The sequence below is a fragment of the Cajanus cajan genome, chromosome 3 (assembly GCF_000230855.2).
Source record: "Cajanus cajan strain Asha chromosome 3, NIPB_CcT2T_4, whole genome shotgun sequence".
In the NCBI taxonomy this organism is placed as follows: Eukaryota; Viridiplantae; Streptophyta; class Magnoliopsida; order Fabales; family Fabaceae; genus Cajanus; species Cajanus cajan.
The window spans coordinates 32282769-32296629 of NC_138519.1; the positions used below are offsets into that span (position 1 = coordinate 32282769).

Sequence of the window (13861 nt, forward strand, 5' to 3'; positions counted from 1 at the left end):
TACCTTGTTACGTGTGACCTATTTATAGCATCTGACATGGGCCTGAGCGTGATGGGCCCTCTCAGATATTTACCAAATTAGGTAATACGGTACTAATTGGTCGTTTAGGCTTTAATCATGTACTTACCTTTCTTGATTGTGATTACTTGTTATGACTTGCTTAACCCTTCGGCAAGAGGCCGAGCCAGCTAATCAATACTAGTCGGAACGGCAAATGACCGAGCCGTCTAGTCCGTATACGGCAGCCTGTATACTTCCGGTATGTTCTATGTCGGAACGGTACCTGACCGAGCCGAATCGATGAATGATGATGGTCCATATTTGCATTAACCAGACTGATGTCGGTTCTCGGCCTCATGCCGAGCCGACGTTGATGGTGATGCTTGTACGTGGCTATGCATGGGTGTCTGACGAAATGGCACGTGTTGGCCCACGTGACCGATACGGTCTCTCCGGTACAACATTTAATAATATAATTAAAAAATTAAATTAAGGATATTCTATTTTTTTTAGAACAAATTAAGGCTATTCTAAAAAAATTAAATTACGGATATTTTGTATTATACAATTATTGGTGTATTTTTTTTTATAAATATTATTAGAGTAATAAAATTGATTATTTTTAAGGAATAGAAGTATTGATGCTGCAGTAAAATAATAATAATAATAAAAAAATAATATATATATATATATATATATATATATATATATATATATATATATATATAAGCGACTATGTTTGTCTTGTAGCAGACGAAAACAATAGTTTAGTCAAATTAAAATGGTTTAAAATAAATTAATTTTTTTAATTTTTATGGTTAAAAATTTATTTTTTAGTCTTTATATTTATTTTTTTAATCTTCTTTTCTTTTAAGTATATATATTTATAGTTTTTAAATTATTTTAGTCTATAACATATTTTTTTTTTGGATTATTGTCTCTTTTATATTGATATGACAAAGATATTAATTTAATATTTTATATTTAATATCAAATTTATTTTGATATAATTATTTTAAATTAAGTCTTTTGATGCTTTCTGTCTTTTTTTATCTTTCACTATAATATTCATTGTTGATTCACCACTTTTTATCCTCATATAATTAATAATAAAAACTAAAATATTAAAAATTGTAAATATAAAGACAAAATATTATCTTAAATTACATAGATTAAAATAAATTAAAAAAGATAAATATAAAGACTTAAAAATATTTATTTTTAAATTATAAAAATTAATAGATAAAATAAGTAGAAGTATAAAAAATAAAAAAAATTAATTAATTAAAATTCATGTGATAACTCTTTTACTTATTATTTTTTTCCTAGGTGCATCGGGATAAATTATTATTTTGTAGCTGCAAAGCCAAACCTTATTCAAACCGCAGTGATCCGGTAGGAACATCTATTTCATTCCTTGAAAAGTTGGGTCAAAATCATTTGTCTTTAAATAAAAGGATATAACTCATATTGATTTAATAATCTGTCAATAAAAAAAAAATTTAAAAAGCGAAGAAGAAGACAATACCATCAAAACAATAAAATAATGTTGTTCCTACTTAGAAACACTTCTCTTGTCGCTCCTTCTTCACGGTCTCTTAGGTCTTCGGTGTCGACCGAATACTATCTCCAAAGGGTGGGGAGGGTACCTACAAAGGCACTCCAACGCTCAAGTAAGTGTTCAGTATAGAGCAATAAAGTTTTTATACGAAATAAATCATACATGTTCTTGTCCCATCACCTGTGTATTTATAATGACAGGTTTGGGCCTGTTTGGGCCTGATGGGCCTTCTGTCTTGAGATATGGGTAATAGGGGATTGTTACCTCTTGATTAGTCTTTAATCATTGATTAGTCAGAAGAATTCCCATAATTGCATGCTGACCTGTCGTTCAGATTCGTGACCATATGGGTGCTCGGCCTACTTGTTGACCGAATGGATGTTCGGCCAACCTCTTTGCTGAATGGGTGTTCGGCCTACCCAATGGCCGAATAGGTGTTCGGCCTTCCTGATGGCCGAATAGGTGTTCGGCCTTCCTGATGGCCGAATAGGTGTTCGGCCTTCCTGATGACCGAATAGGTGTTCCGCCTTCTCAATGGCCGAATATATGCTTTTCCCTAACGTTGGTATCGTAGCTTGTTCGTTATGCTCGTGGCATCGACCTTTGAACTGGCCGAAGGGAGTGTTCTTATTTCAGTATGCCTCTTCGGCACTTCTTTAAGCCGATTGGGTGTTCAGCCTTTGTGTTGGCCAAAAGGGTTACTCAGTATAGTACACTGCCCCCCCAAGGGGTGCGGTCTCAGGAGTTGTGTCTCTGATGTGACTTTTGCATGTTGTAACGTCTTAGTGATGTGTGCCGTATTGTACAGGCATGGAATTTCGCTTCCCAAGGCCTTTACGAGAGGCGTTTCGCGTTCCCTCATGTTTGTGTATATATATGGGAGTGGGGTAAGGGTCTTCCTCGCGCCCGTATATTATCATTTCTTCTGTACCCCGACATCCCTGTCCGGCTTTAATCTGAGTATTCGCCAAGGTAGGCTTAGCTTGTTCGGTGAATTCCTGTTTAATGGCTGAGGAGGTGGTTTTGTCTTCTGGGTCTTCGGCCGAAGAGAGTGGGTCGGCACCCATCGTTGACGTGGAGTTGTCCGAGGGTTCGTCCAAGCAACCGGGGGGTTCTAGTGGGGGGTCTTCGGGGGATTCGTCTAGCTCGGACCTTCCGGATGCCGAGATGGATCCCTGGGATTACCGGAAAAAGTTTCCACCTTGTGAGATACCAGGGTATGAGTGGGTAGATGGTGAGGTTGCGACATACTTCTCGCGTTTTTATGCGAGGGCCGCTGTGGAACGCCTCTTGGGAGTTTGTCAATTAGCCCGATGGGAAGATAGGGACCCTTATCCAGTTATGTTACGTCGTTGCCAGGCTGAAGGCCCTGGGGGGTCCGACTTGGTCTTTCTCGCGAAGCAAGAAAACCAGGGTGATTTTTTCTATGTGTATGAGTGCCTCTTTAGAGAGCTCGGCCTGTCTCTACCCTTTGGCAATTTTCAAATGGGTCTGTTGCGCGTGCTTAATGTTTCGCCGACGCAATTACACCCGAATGGGTGGGCGGCTATGCAAGCTTTTCGCATCCTCTGTAAATATCACTACATCGAGCCTAGTGTCGGCCTATTTTTACATTTCTTTTGCACTCGTCCTTCCAATAAAACTGTCAAGTGGTTATCCTTAGTCAGGCACCCTAACCGACCCCTTCTAAAGCCATTCACATCTTCTTTTAAGGGTTTCAAAGCTGGCTTCTTGAAAGTTATCATAGACCCGGTAGCCAGTCGTAACTACTTCTATGACTCGGCTGGGCAACCCTTGTTTCCTTTCTATTGGACCCAGATACCTCGGAAGTATGACGAGTATCCGGTCGAGATGCTGACCGAGGCGGAGGTGTCGGCCCTGGATTACTTAAAAAGTCTACCCCGGGGGATTCCTACTCGGTTTCTCGTTCTTTTTCCGAAATCACCTCGGCCCCGTTTTGAATTAGATGGTATGTTTTTGCTTTCTTTGTTTGGCGTTTATGTTAAGTTGATGTGTGACTATTTCTTGGTTGCAGGTTGGATGGCTCAACAAGGACTCGGCCTCTCTTACCACCAGGCTCTTCGAAACCAGGCTCCTACCGGGACCTCGGCCGATGATCACCGAAGTGTGGCCATCAACCAAGTTCCCGTTGTGACCGAGTCGCAACCTCCTCCCCCAGTTATTGATATGCCTGATCCCAATGCCAACAAGAAAAAGAAAGACAAGGGGAAAAGGGTCAATGCAGCGGCCTCTGAAGTGGCTCGGCCTAAACATCGGCGTGTCGAGGAGTCGTCAGACTTGGCTGTTCCTTCGGCCATTGTGGTGAAGGATTTCCTTTTCGAGGAGATTCGCCCTTCGCAGCTGATGTCTTCGGACCTCTTATCCGAACAGGGGCATCACATGCTGGATTCGGCAGCCCCGTCGGCCCAATGGGCTATGGCTTGTGAATTGCAAGTGCGAGCCACGGCTATCCTTCGGAAACTTGCTTTGGAACCCATGGCCGACATCCACAATCTCTGGAAGAGCTTGGAGGAGACGAAGGCGGCCTTCCAGGAATCGCTGGAGGCTCATGAGGTGACCTCAAACGAGAAGTTGAACTTGGAAGCCGAGGTGGCTCGTTTGAAGGAGGCTGTCGGCGAGATGGAAGGCCGAGCCCTAGCGGCCGAGGATGCTGAAAGGATGAGGGTGCAGGAAATGAAGGAAGTCTTGGCTCGTGAGGCTCAAATTAAAGCCGACGCCGAGGCTTCGTTGACTGCTTTCCGGGCCGACTGTGAAAACAAGATTATCAAAGAGCACGAAGTTGGTTTTATGCATGCGGTCCGGCAGGCAACCCATTTCGGCACCTTTCCTCCGAATTTTTCATTTGAGTTGAGCAAAGACTTCTTTCAAGGGGCATATATGGATTTTTCCGACGCCCCTGATGTTGAGCCGGACGAAGTGGCTCCCCCCCGGTCGACTGCCCCTGAAGATCCCAGGACTACTTTGAATGATGACGAGGAGACCGAGCAGACTACGAATGCCGATTGAAGGGCTTCGGCATTAAACTTTTTGGTTGTACATCTGTTTTGAGGAAGATGTATAGATATAGGTTGCTTTTTTGTTTCTCTAGTTTGTGGCTCGTCTATCGGCCACTTTTGATTCTTTGGGCCATTAGAGCCAGCTCAACATTGTACCTTCGGCCATTAGTGTCGCTTGAATGAAGTATTTCTTTTTCACATATTCGGGCTTTATTTTTCTGTTATGCTCCTCTATATTCGATGTTATTTCAGTCCTTGATCAATTTATATGTTAATTAAACGAACCGGCTTAGATTTGTATTAACGATTGGGATGTTCCACAAGTATTTTCTTGGCTGAGAGGGGAGGGATCCCCTTCTTTCTTGGTAGGCTTTCGGTTGTACCTCCCTTTGGCCAAGTGAAAATACTTAGGCTGTTGCTTGTTGTGCCTCGTTGACGACGTGGTAGTACTTGGCTGAGTGAGGTACTCGAGAGGGGTTTAAATGTTCAACCTTGGCCGAGTAGGGGTACTCGGGAGGGACTAAGTGTTCCATCCTTGGCCGAGTGAGGTACTTGGGAAGGACTAAGTGTTCCATACTTGGCCGAGTGAGGTACTCGGGAAGGACTAAGTGTTCGACCTTGGCCGAGTAAGGGTACTCGGGAGGGACTAAGTGTTCAACCTTGGCCGAGTAAGGGTACTCGGGAGGGACTAAGTGTTCAACCTTGGCTGAGTAGGGGTACTCGGGAGGGACTAAACGTTCCATCCTTGGCCGAGTGAGGTACTCGGGAGGGACTAAGTGTTCAACCTTGGCCGAGTAGGGGTACTCGGGAGGGACTAAGTGTTCAACCTTGGCCGAGTAGGGGTACTCAGGAGGGACTAAGTGTTCCATCCTTGATTGAGTGAGGTACTCGGGAGGGACTAAGTCTTCAACCTTGGCCGAGTAGGGGTACTCGGGAGGGACTAAGTGTTCAACCTTGGCCGAGTGAGGTACTCGGGAGGGACTAAGTGTTCAACCTTGGTCGAGTAGGGGTACTTAGGAGGGACTAAGTGTTCAACCTTGGCCGAGTGAGGTACTCGGGAGGGACTAAGTGTTCAACATTGGCCGAGTAGGGGTACTCGGGAGGGACTAAGTGTTCAACGTTGGCCAAGTAGGGATACTCGGGAGGGACTAAGTGTTTGCTTTTAGATTAAATTGAGCAAGTATAAGATTCCTTCAAAGAATACGGTTTGTTTCATTGATGTGGAGCCTCGTTAAAAACCTTTTCTCAGTAAAACCTCTTTCACATTTTTATAAGAGGGAAAAACCTGGGAAAGGAAAAGAGTGCCCCGAAACGAATACATAACTTTTGCTAACTAAAGTAGTGCTTCAAATGCGTGACATTCCAAGTTCGCGGGATGATCTTCCTATTGAGTTCTTTGAGTTTGTAGGCTCCATTGTTGAGATTGTGCCTTACTCGAAAAGGGCCATCCGAATTGGGGGCTAGTTTTCCTTGAGCTCTGTCTCTTCTTGCTTCTCCCACTACCCTCCAAACAAGGTTGCCTGGATGGAATTCGCGTGACTTGATTTCATGTGCTTTCGGGAAACGCGTGCTCTACATGCTTCCATGTTGACGAATTCCCGATCGCGTGCTTCCTCAATCAAGTCGAGTTCTACGTTGAGTGCTTCCTCATTGGCTTCTTCAGTGAATTGTTGTCGTCCGAGAGAGGGCTCCTCTATCTCCACCGGGATCATGGCATCGATTCCGTATGCTAGCCGGAAGGGTGTTTCTTTGGTCGAGCTCTGCGGAGTGCATCTATAGGCCCACAAAATCTCGTGCAAGTGATCAGGCCATTGTCCCTTAGCTTGTCCGAGGCACCTTTTTAGTTCCCTTAGAATGACTTTGTTGGCCGCCTCTGCCTGTCCGTTGGATTGGGGGTGCTCCACCGATGTCACCCGGTGTTTAATTTGAAGTCCTTCGAGGAATTCATTGAAGTGACGATCCGTGAATTATAAGCCGTTGTCTGTGATGAGGGCATATGGTACTCCAAACCGGGTAATGACATTCTTCCAAAAGAATTTTTGCACGTTGTTGGCTAAAATAGTGGCAACTGCTTCTGCCTCGATCTACTTGGTAAAATGGTCGACTGCCACTATGAGGAACTTGACTTGCCCTTTTGCTGGTGGGAATGGTCCTAGGATATCCATACCCCATACCGAGAAGGGCCATGGGGTCGTGATGAAGTGTAGCTCTTCGGCCGGTAGGTCTGTTAACGGGCCATGTTGCTGACACGACTTGCATTGTTGGGTGAACTTTATGCAATCACTCGTGAGGGTGGGCCAATAGTAACCTGCTCGGATGACTTTGGCGGCTAAGGTTCGTCCCCCTGAGTGTGTTCCGCATATGCCTTCGTGGATTTCACGGATGACATAATGTGCTTGCTCGGGTGTAAGGCATTTCGACAAAGGTGAACAAACGCCTCGCTTGTACAGCTCTCCTGCAATCATCGTGTATCGGGCGACAATGACCCTTACCTTCCTTGCTTCGAGGGGATTGCTTGGTAATTCCCCAGTTGAGAGATGGCGTGTTATGCCGGTCATCCAATTGTCGTCTCCCTGTTGGACTTGCAAGCATTCGGTTTCCCCCACACTTGGTGTTTGCAATTCTTACTGTATAATGCTGCGCAAGTGGCTAATCTTTTTACTGCTTTCAGTTTGGCCAATTGGTCAGCTCTGGTATTGAGTTCCCGAGGTTTGTGTTCAACGTGGACGTCTTCGAAGTTGTTCTTCAGCTTCTGGAAAGCATGGAAGTATAAAAGTAGCGTTGGCTCTTTGATTTGGAAGGTGTCGTTGACTTGGCCTGTTACCACTTGTGAGTCGCTCCAACACTTGATTCTGGTAACACCTAAGTCGTTTGCCAACCTTAAGCCTACGAGAAGGGCCTCGTACTCGGCTTGGTTGTTGGAGGTCTTAAAGCCGAATCGTAGTGATTGTTCGACCACCATTTTACTAGGACCTTCCAGTATAACGCCGGCTCCACTGCCTTGTTGGTTCGATGACCCATCCACATGCAGAGTCCAAATGTGTGGGTCGGGAAGTACTTCTAGGGTGAATTGATTTATGAAGTCGGCCATGCTTGTGCCTTGATGGGTCCTCTTGGTTCAAAACAAATATCAAATTGTGATAGTTCTATGGACAAAGCAACCATCCGTCTCGCTAGTTTGAGCTTCCGCAATATCCTGACAATCGGGCTATCTGTCTTGATGATGAATTTGTGGCTCTGGAAGTAGTGTCGAAGATGTCGGGCTGTGTGTACGAGAGCTAGAACCGTTTTCTCAAGATGTTAGTATCGGGTCTCGGCTTCTTGCAATACTCGGCTGATGAAGTATACCGGCATTTGTTCTGTATGTTCTTGCACTAGAGTCGTGCTAATAGTTTTGTATGATACTGAAATGTAGACAATCATCTCAAGCAGGGGGTTTGGTTTAGCAAGCAACGGCGGGGCAGTGAGCATTGTCTTGAAGTTTTGAAACAAGGACTTGCATTCTTCAGTCCATTTGAACTTGCTGGCCTTCTTCAACAAGGACATTATGGGTCTTGACTTGTCCGCCATGCAGGGCAGAAAACGAGCCAATCAAGCTATGCGCCCGGCCAATCATTGTACTTCTTTTACGTTACGTGGGCTTCTCATATTAACGATGGCCTGGCACTTGTTGGGGTTAGCTTCTATGCCTTTCTTTGACAACATGAAGCCTAAGAACTTTCCACCAGCGACTCCGAAGGTGCACTTCCCCGGATTTAATTGCATGTGATGCCGCCTCACTTCGTCGAATATTGTTCCGAGATCTTTTACGTGATCAATAGTGGAGACCAATTTAATCACCATGTCATCCACATACACTTCCATGCATTTTCCTATCTGCCTCCAGAAGATCTTGTCCATGAGTCGCTGGTAGGTTGCCCCCATGTTTCTCAAACCGAATGGCATTACTTTGTAGCAAAAGTTGGTTGAATCGGTGATAAACGCAGTTTTCTCTTCATCTAGTGGGTACATGGGTATCTGATTATACCCTAAATAGGCGTCTAGGAAACTAAGCCTTTGGTGACCTGCCGCTCCATCGACCAACGCGTCAATGTGTGGTAGGGGATAGGCGTCTTTTGGCATGCCTTGTTCAGATCCGTGTAGTCGGTACACATCCGCCACTTGCCATTCGCCTTCTTGACCATTACCACATTGGCCAACCAAGTAGAGTACTTGACTTCCTTAATGAACCCCGCTTGCAATAGCTTGGTCGTCTCTTCTTTCACCGCTTCAACCCTTTCTCCTCCCATTTTTCTTTTCTTCTGGGCGACGGGCTTGGCATCTCGGCACACGGAGAGCCGATGGCAATGGAAACTTGGGTCGATGCCTGGCATGTCAGCCGCCGTCCAGGCAAATAGGTCCGAGTACTTTACAAGGATTTGTTTAATTTCTCTTGCATCATCCTCCGACAATTGGGAACTTAAGTATGTAACCTGTTCCTCATTTCTCCCGAGTTGAAACAGGATTGTCGTCTCAATTGGTTCAACTCGGTGCTCGTCTTCGATCCGTGGGTCAAGCTCCAAGTCTATGAATGGACTCTATTGGCAGACATCGCCTATGACATTGACTTCTCGTCTTGGCTTCGGAGTTGGCTGCAACTTTAGGCTGGCAAAATAACATTCGCGGGCCGTCTTTTGATCGGCGTGCAGAGTGATCACCGTTCCTTCTTCTGAGGGGAAGGTCGGAGCTTGTTCAGGGAAGGTCGGCCCAATAGGATGTTGTACGAGGTGTTAGCGTGTACCACCACGTATCGTACTCTAATCCTTCGCCTTTGCTGGTCGTCCCCGAAATAGGTGTATAGATCTATCGTCCCCCGGGTATCTACTCTTTCACCTAAAAATCCAACCAAGGGCTCTTTATAAGGTGCTAACTTGCGCTTGGGTATACCTAGCTATTCAAAAGTTTTCCAATATAAGATATCGACTGAAATTCCCTAATCCACCAACTTCTTCTTCACAATACAATTGTTGATCTCTACACTGATGACCATGGGGTCGTCTTGCACTGGATCGACTCCCTGGAAGTCCTTGTTAGTGAAGGTAATTAGCGGCATGTGGATCGACCCTGCCCGTGTTACTGCGTTAACTGATCTGATTGCTCTTAGGTGTCTCCTTCGTGCCGAAGATGTACCTCCGCCTCCTGCGAATCCTCCGACTATTGTGTTTATCACCCTCCTGGGTTGATTCTGGTCTTTGTGCTGATCGTTTCTCTTCGGGGTCCTGCTTCGTTCCCGGGATCTCTGTCTTGGAGGTGCCCTTTCACGGTTCCCTCTTTCGGACTCCCTTTTATCGTGGTAGTTGTCGTATCTCTTCCTGCCTGAGGGTTGGGTAAAATTTTGAAGGTGGCCTGATTTAACAAGATCTTCAATGCAATCTCGGAGGGCTGTGCATTCTTCCGTGGTGTGTCCCCGTTCCTGTGAAACTGGCATGTCTTGGTCTTGTCCACGTGGGGTGGAGTCATAGCGCGGCGGGGCACCGCGAGGATTTCTGTGGCCAAGGCCTGCTCCAACACCTTGGTACTGCTGGCGTTGAGCGGTGTATACTGTGCATATCGGGGCCCCCCTATTGGTCCTTTCTCGATCAGGCGCATCTCGGGGATGAGACCTTGGAGGGTGCTCCTTTTCAGCTTCTTTCTTTCCGGAAAAAAGGTCGATCCGGTTCTAATTTCTGAACTCGGCCAACTCTTCCATCTGCATATACTTAGTGGCTCTTTGCCTGAGGTCGTCATGATCTCGGGGTGGCTTCTTGCATAGGTTGTTTACAAAAGGGTCTGGCCTTAATGTTGTGGTAAGGTGGTGCATTGCCACTGCTGGGTCTAGATCTCGAATTGACAAGGTCATCTTCCCGAATCGCTCCATGAAGGACCTCAGAGGTTCCTTCTTTTCCTGGCGAATGTTGACCAATGCGATTGAAGTGAGCTGATGAGGACGGCTCATGGAAAACTGTATGACGAACCGGGAGGACAAGGTGGTGAATGAGTCCACTGATCCTGGTGAGAGTCTTGTGAACCAATTAAGTGCTGGTCCTTTTAGGGAGGTAGGGAAGACTTTACACATGACAGCATCGTCGTCAGTATACAACCCGACTTGAGTAACAAATGCATCGAGGTGTTCTTCGGGGTCGGTCGTTCCGTCATATCTTTCTAAAGCCAGATTTTTCCAGTTGTCCGGCAATCGGGCTCCGACAATGTCGAGAATGAATGGTGACTTCCCTTGCTGTCTTTGCTGATCCATGGTTGTTGTGGTTATCCCGCCGGGAGGCCGAGGGATTCTCGTCTCTTTGTACCATCCCGAGGATTCCTCTTGGTCATGAGTTGACTGAGTGTTGTGGTGTCGCGGGATGGGTGCCAGGACCGATTATCGCTCCTAAGCTTCACATTTTCCTTCCTCAAGAGTGACAACTCATGTGCGTCTTTCTCCCGAAGTCTTTTTAATTCCATCATCTCGGCTTTTAGCTGTTCTATGACCGATGATGGGTTGGGAGGTTGAGATCGATCCACGTAAGACTCCTCCATTCCCTCCTCGTGTTGATTTGTTTGCTGTCTAGGTTCTCGGGGCATTCCAAGGTTGTGAATTGCTGCATTTTCCTGCTGACTCCTAGTTGCTACCATCTTACTTCAGGGTCGAGAACCGTTCAGTTTCGGCCCCACGGTGGCGCCAAAATGTTCCTCCTTAGAAACACTCCTCTTGTCGCTCCTTCTTCACGGTCTCCTAGATCTTCGGTGCCGACCGAATACTATCTCCAAAGGGTGGGGAGGGTACCTGCAAAGGCACTCCAACGCTCAAGTAAGTGTTCGGTATAGAGCAATAAGGTTTTTATATGAAATAAATCATACCTGTTCCTGTCCCATCACCTGTGTATTTATAATGAAAGGTTTGGGCCTGTTTGGGCTTGATGGGCCTTCTGTCTTGGGATATGGGTAATAGGGGATTGTTACCTCTTGATTAGTCTTTAATCATTGATTAGTCAGAAGAATTCCCATGATTGCATGCTGACCTATCGTTCAGATTCGTGACCACATGGGTGCTCGGCCTACTTGTTGACAGAATGGATGTTCGGCCAACCTCTTTGCCGAATGGGTGTTCGGCCTACCCAATGGCCGAATAGGTGTTCGGCCTTCCTGATGGCCGAATAGGTGTTCGGCCTTCCTGATGGCCGAATAGGTGTTCGGCCTTCCTGATGGCCGAATAGATGTTCGGCCTTCCTCAGGGCCGAATAGGTGTTCGGCCTTCTCAATGGTCGAATATATGCTTTTCCCTAACGTTGGTATCGTAGCTTGTTCGTTATGCTCGTGGCATCGGCCTTTGAACTAGCCGAAGGGAGTGTTCTTATTTCAGTATGCCTCTTCGGCACTTCTCTAAGCCGATTGGGTGTTCGGCCTTTGTGTTGGCCGAAAGGGTTAGCAGTACAGTACAGATGTCAATCCTAGATTACGAAAAATTAAAATAAAAGAATTAAATTGACGATGTCAAATGTCATATTATATATATATATATATATATATATATATATATATATACTTTTTTTATTTGGTTAATTCATCGAATAAAAGAATTAATTCTTTTTAAAAGTTTAACAGACATTAAAAAATTATTCTTTTTAATTTAAGTTTTTTATATATGTAAAAGTTAAAATTTAAACCATATATTATTACGAGTATGATGATTTTTAAGCATAAGTTATATTAATTTTATTATAAATATTTAAATTTAATTAATAAATTATAGTGTAAAAACTTTTACAAAACCAATTAAAAAAATACAATTTGAATGATTTTTAACATAATTATTATAAAAATTAATAAATTTTTTATTTGAATAAATTACGATTAGATGATCATTCAAAATTAATTTACACTGTTGAGACATCATCATTAAATTTCTTTATATATATATGGGTTTCACTTATTCTAAAAGTTATATTTTTTTCACCTAATAACTTATTTTTTATATTAAATTTCAGTAATGCAATCGTTAAATTAAAATTTATTATTGCATAGATTAAACTTGCAAATTTTAAAAAAATTTGAAAACTATTTAATAATTTATTTCATTAATTCAAATTGACAGATATCATAAAAGTATTTTATATATTATTTTTGTTAAGTCAGACGAAGCAATTTCCAACAAGGTTTTGAACATGACAAATATAATACATATTATTATTTCTAGCATGTGTGTTAGTGTTTTAGATAAATGTAAGAACAGACAAAACTAAAAAATGAAGTACGTGTTATTACACATACTATGGTCAAACCAAACAAAACCTGGTTGAGCTGTACAAAACATCAGACGATGGTTGATCAAGCATCAAAACTAAGTCTGATCAAAAGTTAGAAAAAAATACAACAAATACAAGACAAGGCGTACTACCAGTTGAAGTCTTGAAGTATCAGACGAAAAGGCCAAAACAAGTATCAAATAAGGCTAAATCAAGAACAAGACAAAAGTTGGTTAAGCACCGGATGAAGTCCGTATAGACATCAGATGAAGCTTAATGATCAACCAGACGAAGGTCAACAAAGTATCATACGATGGATAACACAAGACGAAGAAATGTTCCAGACGGAATTAAAGTCTTCCATCTTCATAACTGACCAGATAAAAAGAAAAGTCAAAGTCTACTTCTTAGACAAAGACTCAAATTTGAGATGCATTACCAGATGCAGACGAAGAATACTGAAAAGCATCTGAAGTCCACTATTCACAACAAGAGATATCAAATATCGTCTACACTCATAAAAGAGTACACGAAGTCATCAAATTTGTGAGAAGAAAGAAGAAAGATAGACAAACGCGTATCCACAAGTTAAAGCATGCGTGTGTCAGAGAAAGTACACCTACTTTTTAGAAAAAGACAACGCTTATATAGCTACAATGACGAAAAGAGAACAAAAATACCTAGGTTATGATTGAAGTCAAAAATAGAAGTGAACGAACTACACAAAAGACTTCACGTAACACAGATTCAGTAAGCAAACATTTAATGCAAGATCAAATGCATTAAATGAAATATCTATATGGCCATGAACGAACTACTATATGCGCCAACAAGAAGCTCCGCTCCAACAGACACTTTCAAATTTAAACAACTGGTAGATTTATCACGAGGCTATAAATATCAAGACCTAACAAGAGAAGAAAAGAGAGAAGTGAAGCAACGAGTAATAAGCAAAAGCGAACTTACATCTCTTCCTGTACAGTCTTGTATATTTGTGTAAATCTAAGATAAGTGTTGAGACTATC

At 43.6% G+C, this 13861-nt stretch overlaps 3 protein-coding genes across 3 annotated transcripts; 1 reads left to right on the plus strand and 2 right to left on the minus strand.

Moving 5' to 3' along the window:
• The first annotated feature begins 826 nt into the window (after positions 1 to 826).
• LOC114915560 (uncharacterized) lies at positions 827 to 4778 on the plus strand. The gene is made up of 2 exons (XM_083070832.1): positions 827 to 3530; positions 3597 to 4778. The coding sequence occupies exons 1-2, from the start codon at positions 2567 to 2569 to the stop codon at positions 4586 to 4588; spliced, it is 1956 nt and encodes a 651-aa protein (XP_082926958.1). The 5' UTR covers positions 827 to 2566; the 3' UTR covers positions 4589 to 4778.
• Positions 4779 to 7132: 2354 nt separating this feature from the next.
• LOC145956248 (uncharacterized) lies at positions 7133 to 7669 on the minus strand. The gene has a single exon (XM_083071813.1). It carries the CDS (start codon positions 7667 to 7669, stop codon positions 7133 to 7135), a length of 537 nt encoding a protein of 178 aa, XP_082927939.1.
• Positions 7670 to 10276: 2607 nt separating this feature from the next.
• Positions 10277 to 10849, minus strand: LOC145956249 (uncharacterized). The gene has a single exon (XM_083071814.1). It carries the CDS (start codon positions 10847 to 10849, stop codon positions 10277 to 10279), a length of 573 nt encoding a protein of 190 aa, XP_082927940.1.
• Between the last annotated feature and the right edge of the window lie 3012 nt (positions 10850 to 13861).